Source organism: Mobula hypostoma, chromosome 10 (genome assembly GCF_963921235.1).
Source record: "Mobula hypostoma chromosome 10, sMobHyp1.1, whole genome shotgun sequence".
Taxonomy (NCBI): domain Eukaryota; kingdom Metazoa; phylum Chordata; class Chondrichthyes; order Myliobatiformes; family Myliobatidae; genus Mobula; species Mobula hypostoma.
This window is the reverse complement of record NC_086106.1, coordinates 78006953-78029955: the sequence shown is the minus strand read 5'-3', so window position 1 is coordinate 78029955 and position 23003 is coordinate 78006953. Positions and strand designations below refer to the sequence as shown.

Sequence of the window (23003 nt, the reverse complement as noted above, 5' to 3'; positions counted from 1 at the left end):
GCAAGTCCTATTATATCTAATTTCTTTTTTCAACCTTCCACTATGGATCAAGCTTACTCTGATTGGAAAATCAAAGGTATAGTAGGATTTCATGATTTATTTTTGGATAATTGTTTTATGTCCTTTGATCAATTATCTAATGAATATAATTTACCCAGATCTCACTTTTTTTAGATATCTACAGGTTAGAAACTTTTTAATTACTGTTTCTCCTAATTTTCCACACTCATATCCAATGGATATTTTGGAAAAAATTTTAGATTTAAATCTCTCTCTGAAAGGTGTTTGTAGCAATTATTTATAATATAATTATGAATTTATGTCCTGATGTATCTAATAAAATTAAAACTGATTAGAAAAGAGAACTTAAGATTATTATACCGATTGAAAAATGGGAAAAAAATTCTTCAATTAGTTAATTCATCCTCTATATGTGCTAAGCATGCGTTGATACAGTTTAAGTAGTGCACCGGGCTCATATGTCCAAAGATAAACTATCTCGTTATTACTCATATAAATCCTATATGTGATAGATGTCATTCTGAGATAGCTTCTTTAACTCACATGTTTTGGTCATGTCCTTTGTTGAAAAAATATTGGGAAGACATTTTTGATATTATTTCAACGGTTCTGAATATCGACTTATAACCTCACCCAATTACTGCTATTTTTTGGGCTACCAATGATAGACTCAAATCATTTAACCTCTACAGCTTGTTAAATGATTGTATTTCTTACTTTAATGGCTAGAACATCCATTTTGCTGAATTGGAAAGAGATTAACCTCCCTACTATATTTCACTGGTTCTCACAAACTCTGTTGTGTTTCAATTTGGAAAAAAATTAGAAGTGTGGTTTATGACCCTTCCATTAAATTCAAAAAGACTTGGAGGCCATTTATTCAGCATTTTCATATGATGTAATTTGACCATTTCCAAACTTATTTTACCTCTCTGTAGTGTTGGTTGAGAGGAACGGAGTTGGCAACACTAAGGTTTTCTTCTCTTCCATTTTTTACGATGTTAGAACAGCCCAGGTCTTTTTTTCAATTTAGTTGATTAATTCTGTTTAATTAGTTTTTTTGGAGGGAGGGTTATTATTTTTTTCCTTTTTCATGATTATTGTCTAGTTATTTCCCTTTGTTCTGTATTATTCATTGGTATCCTTTATGATTGGAAGTTTTGTCAATTAATTTTTTTTTAGTTTTATAATTACTCATGTTAATTATAACAATGTATTCCCAATAACTTTGTATTACTACTTTGTCATGTTTATATTTTGTGAAACTAATAAAAAGATTGAAAAAGAATATTAATATGAATTATGAATGTAATAGACTTTGAAGGGTAACCAATGTTTAAACTGTACAAATAATTTGAAATATTGATTCAATATTTATAAAAGAAAACAGATTTATCAAAACCGTCTAAGAATATTTAATTCCAATCTGTCAAAAAACACTGGACCCTGTTTCCCTGCTCTGCTGACCCTGAAAATATAAACAACACAAGGCAGTGTGTTGCAGTACTGGGCTAATATAGAGCAATGGCCATTCAACTAGTGACCATTCAAATTGGTCGATAAGACTTTAACAATGGTGATAAACATAGTTAGCTTCTTTACAAATTAAAATAAAAATATATATACACTGGTGGAGAAACTTGTTGAGTTACTGAAAATCTGCAAGAAAGCTTCTCAATGGAAATTGCCATTGATGACATCAGGAGTTTATTAGGGGCAGGTCATGTATGGTAGACTGGACTTCCATTCAAAATCACTGGGAACGACTAATCTAGAATCATTAAAATCTAGTATTGTACTGTGTGAAAATGAATTGAGTAAATGTGCAAATGTGAGTGCGCATAATACTAGAACCCTTTACCACAAAGGTTAACAAATGACATAAAACCCAAATGGTTCAATAAATTCCTTTATGAAAGAAATTCATGCACCTCTGACAGAAAACCTCTCAAAATTCAGGCAAATATAGTAACAAGTCCACGCACAGAAAGTCTGACAAATAAAACAAGATCAATGATCAATTTCAATATACAAAATTGATGTAATTCAGATAATCCTGATTAAAAACTAAAAGGAGGATGAACCGGCAAAGAACTCCCCAACTCTTAAATGATGCTTTACATCCATCTTATCAGGAAGACAACGTAGGTTGTGTGGTAGTTTATTAAGTAATGCAAACGCTTACAAGTGGGGCGTAGAATTGATCATTCGTGGACTTTGAGGAGAGAATGACACCATCTTGCAAAGTTGAAAATTAACACTTTCTCACCTAAAGTTGCACGTTTTGTAAAATATTTTCAGTCTTTGGTGGGCTGCAAGGAAAGACCATTGCATTGCAAAGACAAAAAAATAGTCCATCCAAATAGGTGTAATGGAAGAGAACTTTTTTTTGGTCTGGTAACCTCTAAACCAGGGGTTCTCAACCTGGGGCCCATGGCATAAAAAAGGTTGGGAACCCCTGCTCCAAACAAATTCCCCATTTCAGGTTATCAGAATTAAATTCTTAAGGTTTCACGTACAAAAACATCAGAAGAAGAAATATACATGTTATTTCATTCCCATTTAGCTATGTGTAGCCCCTCTGGCCAGCCTCAGGGTCGCTCGGCTCACTGTCGTCTAGGGAAACAGCCCTTGGCCCCGCCAAACTGGGCAATAAGTTTGTGTGGATGCTGTGTGATGTACCCCACCCCGCCCAAATAACAGACAATACAACAGATACGATTAAATGATTTACAGTTTATAGATATTACTGGAACTATATAATTAGAGACTAAAACATAAAAGGGAAATAAAAGGCGCCACACTTATCAAAGTTCAATCTCTTCATGCACAAACAGTTGGAGCTCAGGACCTTCTTCTTCACCCTGCGACCCCTCGGACCACCCCGACTGGCCGCCTGGGACCAACAATGGTGGTCGACCAGACGCTCCACACGAGTCCGTCTCAGTCTCCTCTCCTCACCGAACATCCTGCTCGGGATCCGACCCCGTTAGCCGACATCACAGCACCCAGTCCATCCTCTGTCTCTCTCTCCCGCCTTCTGCCCCAAAACCCCGCGCATACAGTATCTTCAAATACACCAAAAGCATAACAACTATCCCAATTGGTTCGTAATATATTCTTATCACACTCTAACCCAAAACAAGCTGCTAGCGCAAGAACTTTCTCAGCGTTTAACATAATAAAGAAGCATTCCCAAGTATAACAAAGAAGCCATTTTAATTAGCCTAAGCAGTAACATAAAAGACGAAACCCCCTTACATATGTTAAAATAAACAAAAATGTTCTGACTTGCTTTGGCTTCTTAGTGGGCCACATCTCAAACAATGGTGAATTAATGTACAGGAAGGAGATAGAGCCGAGTGGAATGATGTCATGATAACAAACTTTCCCTCAATGTCAGCAGATGGTCACTGATGTCGGAAAGGGTCAGTGCACATGCTCCTGTTTACAACAATGGTGCTAAGTTTGACAGGGTTGAGAGGTTTAAGTTCTTAGAAGTGAACATCATTAAAAGCCTGTCCTGGACCAAGCAGGCTCATGTTACAGCCAAGAAAACTCACTAGCACCTCTACTTCCTCAGAAGGCTAAAGAAATAATCTTGCATGTCCCCTTAGACCTTCACAAATTATCAATGCACCATAGAAAATATCCTTTATGGACACATCACAACTTGATATGGTAATCTTTCTGACCATTACTGCAAGAATCTGCAGTGAGGGACACAGCTTGGTACAAACGGAAACCAGCATTCCCTCCACAGACTCTGTCTATACTTCTCACTGCCTCAATAGAGCAGCCAGTATAATCAAGGATTCCACCCACCACTGACATTCCTTCCCCCCCCCCCCCACCGGGCAGAAAATACAAAGGCCTGAAAGCACATACCACAAAGCTCAAAGACAGCTTCTATCCTGCTATTGTAAGACTATTGAATAGTTTCCTAACATAAGAGGAACTCATGACCTCACAACCTACCATGTTGTAACCTTGCACCTTTCTGTCTGCCTGCACTGCACTTTCTCTGCACTGTTACACTTTATTCTACACTCTGTTATTATTTTACCTGGTAGTACTTTAATGCACTGTTGTAATGAATTTATCTGTATGGACTGTATGCAAGGCCAGTTTCTAGCATTGTACATGTGACAATGATAATAACCTTCATTGCAAAGATTAATCATATTTTGCATACTGCACCCCACTTAGTAAAGTTTATGAAACATATCATTATGGCAGGAATTGCAACTAAGTTTGTAATGCAAATATGGTGTATGCATTCATCAAGAGAAAATCTTTCCATTGGTTGGCCTTTCAAGGCTTGTTTCTTTACAAAAAGAGATTTTAATATCTTTTAACTGTAGCAGCTGAAACTTTCTGGCTTCACCAAATCTTGAGTAAAGTGATCAGTGTCTCTGTCAAAAATCAAAATTGCAGGAATCACAGCTTCCTGTAAGTCATCATTAGTAATAATTGCACTGTGCTAAAATAAATACAGAAAATATCCCATTTATTTTTTAACCACCAAACAGGTTAACACAATTTGTTAGCTGGTATGCAATAGATTTCATGATTGGCTCTTCATTAGCAATACTGTTTGCCAGAAGATTCAGGTTCTGCCTCAGTGATAGCACATTAGAAATTAACTACAGAGCTCTGGGCCCAAAATAAATTAATATTCTTTGTTATAGCATTATACAGGCATCAGGTCGTCAAGATCTTTTACTTAAAAGTTGCAACCAATGGCAACAAAAGATATGGCAAAACCAATACTTTGTGTCCCAAAACACACAACCCTAGGATTCTCAACATGTGCGTTAGAACTGTGTTGTACAAAAATACGTAGTTTTAGACAAACGGTTTGTCACATTCTATGCCTTGATTTATTAACCGATAAAGGGTTGTTACGAGATGGGTGAGACTTACCAAAACTATTAAATCCATTGCTAGTTAAATTTTGCAACTTAAAGTCAAATGCCAATGTTTTGTTGGAAGTCAAGGTAGAATTAAATGATCTCAAAGGCAAAATTGTGGAGTATGAATCATTAAGATCCTATTTTTAAGAATACTTACTCCTTCCTAAAGAAATGCATACACAATGTACGTTACACAAGGTGACAACAACTAATTGTATGTTGTATACAAAGGTGATACCTGAAACTCAACACTGGACCAACTTCAGAGAAAATATCCTTCAACTGTTCTTCTGTAGCTTCATAGGGAATATTTCCAACTGGAAATAAGAAAAATCATGAAAGGAGGATGTCAACTCAATTACGAGTCATTAGTCACTTAATTTCACCTTTCTCTTTATTTATATGTTACAGAAAAGCTAATTTCTTCAAACAATATTTCCACTCTAACGAAGTTAACTATTGGAAAAAAAAACTAGGAGGCAGCATAATATTCCAACAGGGCTATTTTGCTCTGTTAAATTCAGCAAAAATCTATCACTGTAAATATGATCTGATCTGCTTGTGGAGTTACATGTGAAGGTAAAGTAACCAGGGCCATAGCTTTTGACCTGGAGCCAGCAAACCACTTGGATCAGTGGCTGTATAATCCAATCAATCACGTACTTCTGGGTTAAAGGACAATTGGCTCATTTTATAATATCCTGATTGTTATCTGCCAAGTAATACAGGTGTTCTGTTTGGTTACATGCAATTGCCAAAAGCCTAAGAATTTTTTTCCCATTCATTTTCCACATTTTTCTATGGATGTTAGTAAATCTATTGTACATTTCCATCTATTTGTTTTCCCCAAGCTTTTTAGATCACCTCAACAGAATCTCGAGCAAAGAGTAAAAAAAAACGAACGACTAGAGTAGCACGGCATGTTCGGCAACATCTGTAAGAGAAAGGAATTGCCGACGTTTCAGGTCGAGGCCCTGCATCGGGACTGAATGCAGTCTCCTATGTCTCAATACAACCTCTGCCGGCACAAGGGGGAAAATATTTTGCATTTTTTTAAATCTCTCGCCGCGCCACGCTCCCACTCTGCTGTACCCTGCCCGAGACCACCTCCATTCTGCACACGGTTTTCAACGGTTCCTCCATCAGTCCGCAGCCCCGATAAAACATGCGATGCTTTGACTGCCCTAATGTTGCCCTAACATCGCAGCTCCCAGCGAGCCACGTCTGAGTGAACCTTTCCATTAACAGCTCCGCCAATCGGCCCGAGCCCTTACCAAACACAGAGCGCAAGGACCGGTCAATGGCCGGGTCCCGCACCAGGTTCGCCATGGCTACCGCTCTCCGCGCCGCTTCCGCTACGAAACGGAAGCCAACACTTTCACCTCTCCGGTCGTCCCACAATCCAGGATTCCGAGCAGAACCCGAGTCTATCGAGTTCCTCCAGCATTTTGTGAGTGTTTCTTTGGATTTCCAGCATCTGCAGACTTTCTCGTGTTCATTAAGATCGATTGCAGTTTTAGTTTTAAAAAGTAATTGTTTGAAGGTATACAAAGAGCACAGAAATGAATATGGACCTTGTGTCGTAAAGCTGAGAATAGCTTGGAGTTTGTTTTTGTTCTGATATTGAGGCTGCTTTTAAAATAATAATAATTATGATATTTGTTTTATACTTAAAAGCTGAGTACCATCCTGTCAAAACAGAATAAGATCGTCATGAGAGCTATCCGTTTTACATGTAATTATTCGCATTCACTTGAAGGGTAATCTCGTTCTGAATTATACATTAGTGAAAGTGTTGCGGAAGGAGATGAAATTACCTTTGTTGTGGTTCAGTCCAATCAGCCACAATTAACTGCTCCACATTCCGCATAGGCTGTTCCCAGACGATCATCGAGAGCTGCTGGGAAATTAGCAGTTCATTGAAGGGTACCACCTTGTGTGCCCAAAGCGTGGTTGGTCTTTGCAATAAACTATTGCAAACTAGCAAATTCGATACACCAAAGTAAGATATTGTGATCCAGGATTACATGCGAAAGAATACGCTGAAGTCTGATGAAGCTCTGTTCAGGACATTATGGTGCTAAGCTACAGTTTAAGCACATCCCGCCATTAGTAGTAGACAGCTGTCGATCCCAGGATCTCTGGTGGACTGTCCTCTCCAGGGCGGGAAGATTTGAAGAACAGCTGTTGCCCATGCAGCGGGTTCCCCCTCTCCATATCACTAATGCAGTAAGAGTAAGCGCCAATACAGTTTGGCACCAGTGTTGTCGCAGATACTGCCAGAGTGAAGTTGTAAACAGCATCAAACTGCCTTAGGGACCCCGGCTCCGCATTTCTTCCTCGAGGTTTTCTCCCGAAGCCTTCCCCATGTATGAGTATGGCCGCAAGACAGCGGTGGTTTAAAATCCGAGTTTTCCTTCACTTAGGTGGGCTGCTGTCCAAGGCTGACGTGTCCCACCATTACTCATTCATTATGTATCTAAAACCCTGATTTTTTTTTACTGGTGAAATGTATGTGGAAGAAAGAAATGTCTTACCAGCATAACGTGAATCTTGTAAGTAAATGTACCATACTGTGAATGGAAAACAACTTTAATGTATAATATACTATACATTGCAGATTTAATGAATAAAATATATTTTTGAAAGAAAAATAAAGATAATTAACTGATCTAGTGTTGAATATTTTTTCAGTTAATACAAGATTGGCGGTTATGGAAGACAATGCAGACTGAAAGAATTGCAATTGTGACTCAGGCCCAGTTTGCACAACAATACAGGTGAAACATGGCACAGATTTATTTGTGTGGTAATGTTATATTAAGAGGAAGGAGAAACGTTTTGCTTAGATGTTGTTACTTGTAATTTTCCACAGCTAATTCAAACAGAATTTCTCAATAATGCGTAATATTTTATACCTCACAAAATTTCTTTGGGTTATTATTTTTTTCAATACTTTCCTTGAAAATGCCTTTTTAAAATGTCCAATGTTAGGTACAGGTCGACCTTCACTAATCCAGCACCATTGGGACCTGAGGAGTGCCGGATTAGTGAAAATGCCGAATTACAGAAGGATCACATTAAGCATAATCAGTGCTAGATTATCGAAGGAACTGGATTACAGGTAGTCGGATTAGTGAAGGTTGACCTGTATTATTAAAATAATTGCTTTTCCAAAACAGCTAGTAAGACACTCTGCTGCTGGTTTGAGTGTGCTTCTTCAAAAGAGCTAATGAGACACTCTGCTGCTCTAAAGTAACAGGAACAAAGCACCAAAGACTGAAAACCAGCTCTACTGTTTCAACAAAATATCATCCTACCAGCTCTCTACTGCTCCCACCAACATCGGCATGTGGCACCCAAATTCATTCTCGTCAGCATAGGCCAGAAAAATGTACCCCTAATAAAAACAGCTGTAGAGGAACCTCATTAAGCTAATGTCTAAAGGGTAGAAAAACATGTGTCTGTAACATTAATGAAAAATAATCCTACTCCTATATCTTGGCTATCACTGGTGATTAGATGGTTCTGATTTAATAGATGAGGGCATATATATACAGAAAGGTGCCGGAAAAGGGCCAGTAACATCATGAAGGATGCCACCCACCCTGCTCATGGACCATATGTCCCACACCCATCAGGGAGAGGAGACTACATAGCATCTACGCCAGGACAACCAGACTCCAAAGCAGTTATTTTCTAGCCACTAACCCACCCCTCCACTGTTACTTTACTATTTCCTGTCAGGCACTCCTGTGCCTCGTATCACTTTATGGATATACAATCAATCCATGAGTGTAAGCTACCTTATGTATTTATATTTATTGTGTTTTTTATGATTATTGTGTTCTTTATCATACTGTTGTTTTGTGCTGCATCAGAGCCAGAGGAACAAGTATTTGGTTCTCCTTTACACATGTGTACTGGAAATGACATGAAGCAATCTTGAATCGATGTAACAAGTGTAAAGTTCAGATTATTTATATTGAGTATTAGATTTCATGGAATTTTGGGGGTTTAGGAGACTACTTATGCCAGCAAAAGATGGACGTCTTATCACATTTCCCTGCTTTGGTCGATAGCCATGCAGGCTCTGGGTCTTCGAATTCTCATTTAGTTCTTTTTGTTCATGGTGTGGATATTTGTCTCCATCTTTTCAGTCAAAAAGTTCCAAACCCAATTTTCCAAATGTTAAATGAGACAATTTTCTTTTCGACTCACTTCTAATCCTTCAACAACTCACTTAAAGCTGCAGTATAGTTACTAATCTGTTGCAAAAGTAAATGGGTCCTTTCTGCTTCCTTTGTCTGGACTTCATTTTGTTTCAGATACTTCAGTTAAATCTTCCTTCAATCTCCTTGTTCCAAAGAAAACAAATCCAGCCTTGTCTCTTCCTAACAGCCCTGGTAATACTGTCTGTATTCCCTCTACATCCTTCCTACAATGTGGGACAAGACTAGAAAAGTCAGAATCAAAATCGTATTTATTGTGAAATTTGTTGTTTTAAGGCAGCCATACAGTGCAATAGATACAAGTTACAGTAATAAATATATTAAAAATACATAAGCAAACAGAGCAAAATAGTGAGGCTGTGTTCATGGTTCAGAAATCTGATGGTGGAAGAGAAGAAGCTGTTCCTTAAACATTGTGTCTTCAGGCTCCTGTCCTTCCTCCCTGATGGTAGCAATGAGAAGACTAGATGTCCTGGATGACGGGTGCCCTTAATCGTGGATACTGCATTGTCTTTGAAGATTTCCTTGATATTGGAGAGGCTAGTGCCCATCATGGAAATTGCTGAGCTTACAACTTTCTGAAGCATTTTCTGACCATGTGCATTAGTGTCTCCACACCCGCCGGTGATGCAACCAGTTAGAATGCTACTACAATATTTGCTGTTGTATCATATCTGCTCAAACTCCTCATGAATTATAGCAGCTGGCGTTCTTTCTTTGTAATTCCATCAACACGCTGGGCCCAGGATAGATGTTGACACCCAGGAAGTTGAAACCATTCACCCATTCCACTGCTGGCCTTATGGGAGGTGAGGGAGGAGATTGCTGAGCCTCTAGCGATGATCTTTGCGTCACCAGTGGGGACGGGAGAGGTTCCGGAGGATTGGAGAGTTGCAGACGTTGTTCCCTTATTCAAGAAAGGGAGTAGGGATAGCCCAGGAAATTATAGGCCAGTGAGTCTTACTTCAGTGGTTGGTAAGTTGATGGAGAAGATCCTGAGAGGCAGGATTTATTAACATTTGGAGAGGCATAATATGATTAGGAATAGTCAGCATAGGTTTGTCAAGGGCAGGTCGTGCCTTATGAGCCTGATTGAATTATTTGACGATGTGATTAAACACATTGATGAAGGTAGAACAGTAGATGTAGTGTATATGGATTTCAGCAAGGCATTTGATAAGGTACCCCATGCAAGGCTTATTGAGAAAGTAGAGAGGCATGGGATCCAAGGGGACCTTGCTTTGTGGATGCAGAACTGGCTTGTCCACAGAAGGCAAAGAGTGGTTATAGACTGGTCATATTCTGCATGGAGGCCGGTGACCTGTGGAATGCCTCAGGGATCTGTTCTGGGACCCCTTCTCTTCGTGATTTTTATAAATAACCTGGTGAGTAAGTGAAGGGATGGGTTAATAAGTTTGCTGATGACACAAAGGTTGGGGGTGTTGTGGATAGTGTGGAGGGCTGTCAGAGGTTACAGTGGGACATTGATAGGATGCAAAACTGGGCTGAGAAGTGGCAGATGGAGTTCAACCCAGATAAGTGTAAGGTGGTTCATTTTGGTAGGTCAAAAATGATGGCAGAATATAGTATTAATGGTTAAAACTCCTGGCAGTGTGGACGATCGGAGGGGTCTTGGGGTCCGAGTCCATAGGACACTCAAAGCTGCTGAGCAGGTTAACTGTGTGGTTAAGAAGGCATATCATGCATTGGCCTTCATCAACAGCAGGATTGAGTTCAAGAGCCGAGAAGTAATGTTACGGCTTTATAGGACCCTGGTCAGACCCCACTTGGATTACTGTGCTCAGATCTGGATACCTAACTACAGGAAGGTTGTGGAAACCATAGAAAGGGTGCAGAGGAGATTTACAAGGATGTTGCCTGGATTGGGGAGCATGCCTTATAAGAATAGGTTGAGTGAACTTGGCCTTTTCTCATTGGAGTGACGGAGGATGAGAGGTGACCTGGTAGAGGTGTATAAGATGGTGAGAGGCATTGATTGTGTGGATAGTCAGAGGCTTTTTCCCAGGGCTGAAATGGCTAACACGAGAGGGTACAGTTTTAAGGTGCTTAGAAGTAGGTACAGAGGAGGTATCGGGGTAAGTTTTTTTACGCAGAGGATGGTGAGTGCGTGGAATGCACTGCCGGCGACAGTGGTGAAGGCAGATACGATCAGGACTTTTAAGAGATTCCTGAAGAGGTACATGGAGCTTAGAAAAATAGAGGGCTATGGGTAACCCTAGGTAATTTCTAAAATAAGTACATGTTCGGCACAGCATCCTGGACCAAAGGGCCTGTATTGTGCTGTAGGTTTTCCATGTTTCTATGAGGACTGGTGTGTGTTCCCTCAACTCCCCCTTCCAGAAGTCCACATTCAACCAGCTGATCTCTCTCAGCCTGCCTAACAAATGCTTCACCAATTACTTGATCACTTTTCTCCTCCACTATTCTATCCCTTGCTTAATAAAGGCAAGTATACGGAAGGCATATTTAACCAATGTATGTCCAGTTGCCTTCAGAGACTAGTGGGTATTAACATCAGGATTCCTCTATTCCTCCGTACAACACAGGACTGTGCTATTTATTGTGTGTTCTCTTGCCTTATCAGTCTTTACCAAATAAGTAATCACACTGGATTGAATTTAATTTGCTATTTCTTCATCTATCTAACCAGTCCATTGAAATCTTCATGTAACTTACAATTTTCTTCTTCACTAATGACTACACCACCATTTTGGTATTGTTGGCAAACTACTTAATTAGGTTCCCTTATAATGAAGTCTAAATGATTGATATGAAAAACAAGTTTCAGTACTGACAAGACCACTCTAGTCAACAAATTAATCATTGACTATTACCCTGTGCCCAGGAGTCCAACATTCTACTTTCTCTTAAATCTTGTGAGTATTACTTTCTTGAACAGTGTATTTTTGTGTCTTTGTCAAACACCAAGATAAAACTATGTTGACACATCAGATGTTCATCCTTATTAACACTCCTTTTTTCTCCTAAAAATCAGAGTAGTGGAACATGATCTTCCCTTAATAAATCCATGTTCTCTTTGATTAACTTGTTCTTTGTTAAATGCTAATAAATAACCTCTCCCTCAATTTCTGATAACAATTTAATGTCTGCCTATGTCAAAATAACTGGTCAAAAGTTGTTCATTCTATGTTTTTCTACATTTTTAAACAAGAGTACCACTTCAGCGATCTTCCAGCACTCTTGCACCATGTTTGTCATCAACATACACTGGATTTTATTTTTAGATAATAGAAGACATTTTTTAAACAAACCATTTTATATATTGCATAGTAATACTGTTAAATTAGCAATTCATTTTCAGCAACCTTCATTCATTCCTGATGAGAAAGTGATTTGATCTTGTTCTGTTTCCTCGTATAGGGAGTATTTGGAGAAGAATGGCTTCCTGGACACAGCCTGTCGTCTCCAGAAGCAACCTGATGGTTCAGTTGCATTGCCTGTGCTTTGCAATAAGCTCAGCCCTCTTCACCATCTTAACCTGAGTGAGACTGTAGCTCCAGGAAGTACATGCACTTTTACCGTGATGAAGGTAGGATTTCTTTTCTTGACTGGACACACGTCGGTACAGGTATTTGACCTTTCACACAACATTAGAATATCTGATCATCAGAAAGTGATTGCAAGCAGGTGGTTTGAAACATGTTGCTCACTGTTACAATTATCCATTCAGCAGCATTAATGTGATCTATTCAGAATGAAAAGTAACCCACCTTTTACTGAGTTTCAGCTTTGGAAAGTATTTCTTTTCATTTTACATTCTCACATTTTCTGCTGACACAGATAGCCCAGCTCTCTGAACATTTCTAGCAGTCCCATTCCCATGCTTGTTTTCCTGTAACCTATTCTCCCTGATAAGCTCAGTAACAATTATTCCCCCATCCCACCCCCAACCCTTACATTATGTTGGTAATTTACAAATCAGCAGTAGTCAGTCCGCTTACCAGCACACGTCTGGGATGTGGAACAAAACCAGAACATCTGGAGGGAACTACATGGTCACATGAAAAATGTACAGACTCCACATAAACAACCTTGGGTCAGGATTGAACCCAGAGTGCTGGAGCACTGCAATGGTAGCACTAACTTCTGCACTGTTAAGATCCAAATTTGAACCTCTTGCTCACATAGATTGTGTTGGGATGCCATTGAACTCAGCATGGCTTTTTATCTACTTGCAGTAGCTCATCGCTGCTGCTCTCAGCTCCATAATGAACGTATGTTCTTCACAGGCCAGTTTAATCAGGATCTTTCCTCCTGTGTCCGACCTCAACTGAAATAGCAGGTGAAGCCCTGAAATTATTCTCTTTGCTGATGGGTTGCTACGTCAAACACCCCAGTAGGAAACAATGAAACAATTGGGTGTGTGAGTAAATGAAAAAATGATCAGTTTCAGACATAAGTAATGTAATTGACTGAGTTGTTGAATGGCTCATTGGAATTGATTGCCAGGATTCAGAGTAGAGAAGTGGATGAGAAATTGGAATGTTGCCTAAGCCTCTGGAGCGGTAACCTAGATAATAGTTATTGCCTTCCAAAGCAGAAAGAAGAAATAATGTCTTGTGGAACAAGTACCGTTTATTTAAAGGGCATCATGGAGTTAACAGAAAGCAAAATGAAGTTTGGCCACTAGTTCTAGCACAAACTGAACAGCAAATCAGCACACTGCATTGAATAACTGATCTTTTTCAGTATCTACTTCTTTCCCTGCCATTCACCCATGATAATTATATCTTGTTTGTCTTCTATAATTAATTTTGATGCATGTCTGTTTTACGAATATACATTTCAGAACCCAATTGCATCCAAAAAGTCATTGGTAAAATCTTGCCACCAACGGCTGCAAGAAGAGCTCGATGCATTATTGAAGCAACATGGGGTCCTTTGGAGTGAAGAACTGCTACGTGACCTACCTCAAGTGTGGAAGAGGCATGGAGACATGATTGTTCTGAGTGAAAATGCATTCCAAACAGAACTCTGGAAAACTTTGGGTGAGATTTAAATTTTAAACAATGCAGCGTAAATGTTAGGAATTGTATTGCACATTTGGTCCTTAGTGAACTCAAATGTATTTTCCCTCTGTTACATTCCCGAGAAAAAAAGTTTACAGATTGTATCTGCCTATGCCATTTTAAATCAACCTTGGAAACTGCTGATATTATTTTCCTTTTGGAAGATGTATACATGTTCTCCTCCATAACAACATGACTGAATTAAGTAATAAATGATCAACTCAGTATCCGATCTACATGAGCAAACTCAAGGAGTTCGGCAAAAATCATTGCATTCAATGCCTTCTCTTGAGGGTTTGCTGAAAGCATTAAAGATGCAGAGGGTTAGTGAATATGGTTTCATTTATCAGCAAAAGTGTGTCATAAAGATTGTAACACTACCTAACTAATTAATGTTCATATAAAATTAATGTCATACATTGAGGGTGGAATGAAGGATTTAGCATGTACCAGGTTACAGTCTTTATGTTTCCAGGAATCAGAAACTGGCACTGATAGAAATTAAGTGTTTATGCTTTACATTAAATGTGCACGTTTTTACTAAAAATGGTAGAAGTTGGAAAGTACATCACCAGGGGCTTCACTGCGGGAGTGGAAGTCAGAGCTACATGAGAGTTGTTCTCGACTATTTGTTAGTTATTTCTGGAGCACCTAAATTGGGGGGGGGGGGTGTGAAGGTTGAAACTTATGGAAGATAAAAGTCCCATTTATTGTGGAAGGAAGATTTCCTGTAAAAATAAATTCTTCCTATGAAGAGCAATGATAAACATATAATATTTTCTCACTACTTAACCACTGGGCAGGAGGTTCAGGAGCCTGAGGAGCTGCACCACCAGGTTCGGGAACGTTTATTACCCTACAGTCATCACGTTCCTGAACCTACATGGATCACTTCACTCACACAAGTCTGAACTGATTCCACAACCTACAAACTCACTTTCAAGGCTTGACAACGCATGTTCTCAATACTTTTTTTGGGCACAATTTGTCTTTTTCTCATTGTTGTTTGTCGGTCTTTGTCTATGTACAGTTTTTTGTAACTTCTATTGTTTTTCTTTATTTTCCTGTAAATGAATCTCAAGGTAATATATGTTAACATATGCAGACTTTGATAATTTTTTTTTCACTTTGAATATTGGATGTTTAAAAGACTTTGGTTTCTCATTTTAAGTACATTATAAATACTGTACCATACTTGTACTCAAGATCATTGAGTTTGATTGTGATGAACTTTTGAGACAAGGATAGAGGCTGCAATCTGTAATCTAAGTTCTAGATCTTTGGCTGTGATTTAATGAGAAAATAGATCTAGACAAAGTTGTATGAATTAGTTAAAGGAGTGAGTCATTCAGTCCTTCAAGTCTTTTCCACTGTCTCAATAAGATCACGGCTGATCTGATTGCATTTACTACTCTTTACTTCTCCCCACGTACCATAACCTTTCATACTATTGCTTCTAAAGAATCTATCCATCTCTTAAAATATTCAAAGATTGTGCTTCTCCTGTTCTTTAAGGAAGACTTTCAAAGACATCCAACCTTTTGAGAGAAAAAAAGTTCACCTAATCTCTGTTTTAAATGGGGGTGACCCCTAATTTTTAAGTGAGACTCCTGCTTCCGGATTTCCTAAATATGATCCAACTTCTCAAAACCCATTAAGATCATACATGTTTCAATTAACTTGCCCCTCACTCTTCTCATCTCCCACAAATACATATCTAATTTATTCAGTCTTTCTTCATATGACAAGCTGTCCATTTAGGTGGTAAAGTTTAGTCAAGTTTCAAATTCACTATTTTATCTATCTTTTTATGAACTCGCTGGAGTTCAGAAGAATGAGAGAAGATCTTATAGAAACATATAAAATCTTGAAAGGGATAGATAAGATAGAGGCAGGAAAATTGCTTCCACTGGTAGATGAGACTAGAACTAGGGGACATAGCCTCAAAATTCGAGGGAGTAGACTTAGGACGGAGATGAGGAGGAACTGCTTTCCCCAGAGAATAGAGAATATGGAATTCTCTGCTCAATGAAGCAGTGGAGGCTACCTCAGTAAATACATTTAAGACAAGGTTGGATAGATTTTTTGCATAGTAGGGGAATTAAGGGTTTTGGGGAAAAGGCAGGTAGGTGGAGATGAGTCCATGGGCAGATCAGCCATGATCTTTTTGAAAGGTGGAGCAGGCTCGATGGGCCAGATGGCCGACTCCTGCTCCTATTTCTTATGTTCTTATTCAGTATAAATTGGATCAGCAAGTTTGCTGATGACTCTAAGATTGGAGGCATTGTGGACAGCGAGGAAGGCTTTCAAAGTTTGCAAAGGGATCTGGACCAACTGGAAAAATGGGCCAGAAAGTGGCAGATGGAATTTAATGCAGACAAGTGTGAAGTGTTGCATTTTAGAAGGACAAATCAAGGTAGGACATACACAGTAAACGGTAGGGCACTGAGGAGTGCGGAGGAACAAAGGGATCTGGGAGTTCAGATACCTAATTCCCTGAAAGTGGTGTCACAGGTAGACAGGGTTGTAAAGAAGGCTTTTGGCATCCTGGCATTCATAAATTAAAGTATTGAGTGTAGGAGTTGGGATGTTATGGTGAGGTTGTGTAAGACATTGGTGAGGCCAAATTTGGAGTATTGTGTAAAGTTCTGGCCACCTAACTATAGGAAGGATATCAGTAAGATTGAGAGAGTGCAGAGAAGATTTACTAGGATGTTGCCGGGTCTTCAGGAGTTGAGTTACAGGGAAAGATTGAACAGGTTAGGACTTTATTCCTTGGAGCGTAGAAGAATGAGGGGGATTTGATAGAGATTTACAAAATTATGAGGGGTATAGACAGAGTAAATGTGAATAGACTCTTTCTACTTAGATTAGGAGAGATAAATACGAGAGGACCTGGCTTTAGGGTGAAAGGGGAAATGTTTAGGGGGAACTTCTTCACTCAGAGGGTGGTGGGAGTGTGGAACAAGCTGCAATCTGATGTGGTAAATGCGGGCTCACTCTTAAGTTTTAAGAATATATTGGATAGGTACATGGATGGGAGAGGTCTGGAGGGTTACCGACTGGATGCAGGTCAATGGGACTAGCGGAATAATGTTTTGGTACAGACTAGAAGGGCCGAATAGCCTGTTTTCTGTGCTCTAGTGTTCTATGGTTCTATGATATTTATATTAGAAAATCATGGTGGCTAAGTTAATTAAGCAATATGAAAATACTAAGTTGTATTTTTATTTATCTTTGAAGTGAGCTCTTATGTGCTGTTGGTTTTATCATTGTTCTGTTTATTGCAGAGCCAGAGTTGTGGCAGGTGGTTGCTAATGCGCTAGGTGTAAAACGCATTGCAAAGACAGGCAGAATATCTGCTGATGGCTTTCGTACTCCAAAGGTTACTTTATTGCTGGGAGACAATGCCTGGGTCCAGCACGTTGACAATGGCATCAGGTGAGAGCAGAATAATCAGATTTATAATGCCAAACAATGCAAGAATCTGCATGTAACATCGTGAACACCACTTCCTCCCAATAATACACATATGATAAATTTCTTCCTTTAATTAAAAGCGTTCAGATACTGTGGCACTCCATAGTTTCTTGTATGTCACCTATAACATGCAATTCCTCTGAGTTCTAAAGTTAGCTGTATCTTTAGGAAGCCATTAATTCAAGCAATTCCAATCCATGGAAAGACAGTAAATATCAAATAATGAATCACGCATGGTCTTTGCTACATTAACTTCTAGCTGTCAGTTGATAGTAATACTGGTTGAGCACCCCTGATCCGAAATGCTTGGGGCTGGAAGCATTTCATATTTTGGAATTTTTTTGGATTTTGCAATATTTGCATCAATATAATGAGAAAGCTTAGGGGTGAGACCCAAGACTAAACATGAAATTCCATTTACATTTCATATATAGCTTGTACAAAATACTCTGAAGGTAGTTTTATGTAATGTTTTTAATCATTTTGTGCATGAAACAATAATGTGTACATTGAGCCATCAGAAAGGTAAGCTCTCACTATCGCGGCCGCCCAGGTGGATAGTCAGTAGCTGTTTGGCATTGCCATCATTCCTGATTCTGATTTATGTGCTTTTGGTAACCAGTCTTTATCTTGTGCTTTTTCAGCACACATACTGTATGTACTAAACAGTAAAAATTATTACATTCCATTAATGTAATGAAAAAATAATGTGTGCAGGGTAGCAAAAACAGCAAAGCAGCATCGGGGAACTTAGCCTATATTCACTTTTGTGGAAGAGGCTGCTGCAGAGTTAATTGTCTTGCCCATCTCCTCCTCATACAGATCATGCTTCTGAAACAGGAGATTTTATACAGCATGACTCTCTTCACAGAGGAACTGTGCTCAGAAAATAGCTCCTTTAAGCTCCCTGATTTTCAAGATTCCATCCATAAAATTGCAGCGCTCTGGTTATTTTATCAACTGGAATCTCGCTGCCTCAGTGTCAGTGGCCTCCAAATGAACACATTGTCATTCCAGCTCTTGTAGTTTTACATCCAAGGTGGTTTTTTTTGATACATTTGACGCATTACCTGCACTTTTAATTGCTGACATTTTTCCGGACATTATAGGTTAAAATACAATATGAGTAATCCTTTAACAAAACTACAAATACTGCAGCATGTGAAAATACTCAGGCAGTGCATGCAGTGGAGGAAACTTTCTCCACTAGATCCCTCTAAACTTCTCCCTTTCCTGAAACATAAGGTCTCTAGCTTTTGACATCAACAAAATATGCAGGTTCTCCAACACTGAAAATATAAGATCCTGTACCGAAAATGACATGTTGAAGGAAGATTTAGACCAAAAATCTTTGAGTGAAGAAGCAAAGTATTTTAAGATCTTGTTTGTTTTGTTAATCGATGAAATACCACACCAAAACTTGGCAAAAACGAAATTCAACTTTATAAAGGCCTCCTCACAATTCAGGATTGACTACAGACATTTGGACAGAAAATATCCAAATGTAGTAGTCCTATTTAATACCCAGTAACTGACATTGTGAACACAAGTGCTGAACTCAGACTAAGCTAACATAGAACAAATCAGAAATTGATCAAGGGAATGGCGGCGTAAGGAAAAGGTCTCGCGACAAAAAAGAAGGTAAACTGTCTCAAAATCAAATTTAGACAAATACTTAATATTGCATAACTATATTAATAAAAGGGGCAAGAATGATGTCTAAGAACAAGATTAAAAAGTCCACTCCGAAGGCTGATAAACATAAAGAGACGCAGCAAGGCGACGGGCCTAGCTCCCCCATGGCAAGCCAGGACGGAGATAATGAGGGGGAATTGGTGACTCTGTCTTTGATTCTTGGAGAGATTCGCGAGTTCCGACAAGATAACAGCAAACAGCTGGAAGATATTAAAGGAGAAATAGTAAAAACTAACTTGCGGATAGATGAAGCCGAAGCGAGGATTGTTGGAATTGAAGAGAAGCTACAAAACGCCGAGGAAGGGATAGCAGAAATGCTGAAGCCACAAGACCAGCTCCAGTGGAAACTAATAGATCAAGAAGGCCGCTCGAGAAGGGAAAATGTGAGGATCTACGGAGTTCCCGAAGGAACCGAAGGTAAACCCGGATTGATGATTCCCTTCGTGGAGAAGCTGCTTAGAGAGAACCTTGATATACCAGCCGCAAAAGACCTACAGATAGAAAGGGCTCACCGCGCGTTGGCACCACAGCCCCCGGGAGGTGCCCAGCCCAGATCAATTCTTGTCAGATTTCTCAGTTACAGAACGAAGGAAGAGGTGCTTAAAAGGGCATGGCAAAGTAAAGGTTTCATGTGGAACAACTGTAAAATCAGTTTAGACCATGACCATGCCAGACGGAAGGAATATGTGGAAACACGGAGAGTCCTGAAGGAAAACAAACATCAGATTCCAGACCCTGTATCCAGCTCGGCTGAGAGTCTTTTACGACGAAGGGACAAAAACTTACGCTATGGTGGAGGAGGCAACGTCGGACCTGGCAGACCGGGGACTACCTATTAAAGTTATCACCCAACCGGAGTCGCTACTGGAGAGGATTCGGCAGAAGTCGTGGCAGTTAGTGGGGCGAGGACGCTCCACTCGAACCAGAGTGTCAAACTACAAGGAAAAGCTGCAAATATTCAGACGCGAATGTACAGAGAACACAGATTAATTAAGAGAAATGACTGAAAAGAGTAAATCGGACTTAAAGGTAAAATGAAAACTGGTAACTGAAAATAAACTAGGCGGAATAACTTGAATGATAGCAATTTGGTCGAGACATAAATAGAAGAAAATTCTCTATGATTATTCAAACTGCTGAGGGCCCTCTAACACAGGGTGAAGATAGAGGTTATCCCTCTGAACTGAGGCCGGTCGGTGCTCAGGCCTCACTGTGGGAAGTCGGGAAAAATTTTCAGATGTTACACGTTCAAAAATGTCTAGGGTGTGGTTATATGTCTTGGTTTACTGTTGAGAAGGGATTGCTTACTGTTTGGTTAGAAAAGGAGAGGTTTTTTTTCTACTAGAGAAAAACACAAACTGAATTGGTAAAAATAATTTCCTATAATGTTAATGGGGTTTTGAATCCAATTAAAAGAAATAAGATTATGTCTAAATTGAAAAAAGAGAGGGCACAAATAGCTTTCCTCCAGGAAACACATATGAGCCAATCTGAACATGGAAAATTAAAAAGAATGGGCTTTAAGCATGTATTTTATTCATCATATAAATTGAGTCACAAAAGAGGGGTAGCTACTTTAATATCAAGTACTCTTAATTATGAACATATTTCAGAGACTAGAGACAAAGAAGGACGGTTTGTAAATATCACAGGAAGAATAGAAGGTACAGAAATAACATTGCTGAATGTTTATGCTCCTCCAGGTTGTGAATGGTCATTTTATAGACATATTTTTGACCTAATGGTCAGTTCTCAAGGGGTAGTAATTTGTGGAGGGGATTTTAATATTAGATTAAATCCTGTATTAGATTCTTCAAGAATAGTTACTCAGAATAAACCTCTGACTCGGAAAATGAATTCATTGATGGAGGAGTTGGGAATTATAGATGTCTGGAGGGAATTACACCCTACTCGTAAAGATTATACACATTACTCTTTCCCTCATTCAGCCTATTCAAGGATAGACTATTTCTTTATCTTTAATACAGATAGACTCAGGATAAAAAACTCTAATATTGCAACAATTGATCTGTCGGATCATAGCCCAGTCTCTATGTCTCTAATCCTGGAAAGGAAAATGAGGAAAACACTATGGAGACTAAACTCACATATACTCAATAATCTGAAAGTAATGGAGAGATTAAGGGGAGAAATCAAAGAATATCTAGACCTTAATGACACGGGAGAAACAGCACAGTGATCTTATGGGATACATTGAAAGCTGTACTGAGAGGGAAAATTATTTCCATTACCACTCACATGAAAAAAATCAATGCACAAAAATTAGCAGACCTTCAAGGAAAATTAAAACAACTTCAAGTTGTAGATAGCAACAAAAGTAATTCAAATCGAAAACAGGAAATTGCAAAGTGAAATTGACGATATTTATACGTTGGAAACTCAAAGAAATTTTCTTTACCTGAAACAAAAGAATTATGAAGTAGGAGGTAAATCAGCTAGATTATTAGCATATAAATTACGAAAACAACAAGCAGACAATACAATTCATAAAATAAAGAATCCAAAGACAAAGCTTGTGGAGAGTACAATAGGGAAAATTCAAGAGAGTTTTGAAACATATTATCGAGAGCTGTACTCCCAACCCCGGGCCCCCAATGAGCCCTATATAGACAGTGTATTGAATTTTTTAGATCTACCTAAACTTACAGATTTACAAAATGAAAGTTTATTTGAACCAGTAACTGTCAAAGAACTGAACGTGGCCATCTCTAGGTTAAAGGCTGGAAAGCCCCCGGGTTCTGATGGGTTTACCTCAGAGTGGTACAAGTCCCTGAAGACACAGTTAGCCCCATTACTACTTAACACCTTTAATTGGATCTTGCAGAGAGGAGAAACTCCACCTTCCTGGAGAGAAGCGATTATTTCAGTTATTCCTAAAGAGGGTAAAGATAAACTAGAATGTGGCAATTATCGGCCAATTAGTGTTCTTAATTTAGATTACAAACTATTTACATCTATATTAGCGCACAGATTGGAAAAGCTTTTACCTGGCCTAATCCACTTAGACCAGACTGGATTTATTCAACAAAGACAAACACAGGACAACATAAGGAGAACTCTGCACATATTAGAACAGGTTAATAAGAACGAGACAGAGACAATGGTAGTAGGATTGGACGCTGAGAAAGCTTTTGATTCGATTAGTTGGGCATTCCTATACAGAGTGTTAGGAAGATTCGGCTTTCAAGAAAAGTTTATTAAAGTTATTCAGACTCAATATGACAGCCCTACAGCCCGAATTAAGATAAGTGGGGACCTCTCTGACTCCTTCATCTTAGAGAGAGGCACTAGACAGAGATGCCCAATTTCTCCTCTCCTTTTTGCACTATTTATTGAACCGCTTGCCCAACTAATAAGACAGAGCGAAATCGTAAAAGGTATCAAGGTGGCAGGGATTGAACAGAAAGTGGCGTTATTCGCAGATGATGTTTTGGTCTATCTGAGTGAACCAGAAAAATCATTTATAGGATTGTTTACACTGTTGGATGACTTTGGGAAAATATCGGGTTATAAAATAAATGTAAAGAAAACGCAGGTTATGTCCCTAAATTATACACCATCCAAAAAATTGCAGGATACATACGATC

General features: G+C 39.0%; 2 protein-coding genes across 5 annotated transcripts in view; one reads left to right on the top strand and one right to left on the bottom strand.

Annotated features, from left to right (window-relative positions):
- The window catches only part of cstf2 (cleavage stimulation factor, 3' pre-RNA, subunit 2), an 81058-nt gene extending 74731 nt beyond the window's left edge, over positions 1 to 6327 (bottom strand). The window contains exons 1-2 of one of the 2 annotated variants that reach the window (XM_063060665.1): positions 6212 to 6327; positions 5176 to 5254 (exon numbers count right to left, since the gene is read on the bottom strand). In XM_063060665.1, coding sequence (XP_062916735.1) covers positions 5176 to 5254; positions 6212 to 6266 — 134 coding nt within the window. In that variant the 5' untranslated portion in view covers positions 6267 to 6327. The remainder of the gene's footprint in view (positions 1 to 5175; positions 5255 to 6211) is intronic. The other variant, XM_063060664.1, reaches the window with a different exon arrangement.
- Positions 6328 to 6338: 11 nt separating this feature from the next.
- Positions 6339 to 23003, top strand: part of trmt12 (tRNA methyltransferase 12 homolog) — a 40701-nt gene continuing 24036 nt past the window's right edge. Inside the window, exons 1-5 of one of the 3 annotated variants that reach the window (XM_063060667.1) lie at positions 6339 to 6387; positions 7632 to 7717; positions 12572 to 12740; positions 14001 to 14199; positions 17511 to 17661. In XM_063060667.1, coding sequence (XP_062916737.1) covers positions 7662 to 7717; positions 12572 to 12740; positions 14001 to 14199; positions 17511 to 17661 — 575 coding nt within the window. In that variant the 5' untranslated portion in view covers positions 6339 to 6387; positions 7632 to 7661. Of the gene's footprint in view, positions 6388 to 6413; positions 6481 to 6760; positions 7493 to 7631; positions 7718 to 12571; positions 12741 to 14000; positions 14200 to 17510; positions 17662 to 23003 lie in introns of those variants that run through there. The other 2 variants (XM_063060669.1, XM_063060666.1) reach the window with 2 other exon arrangements.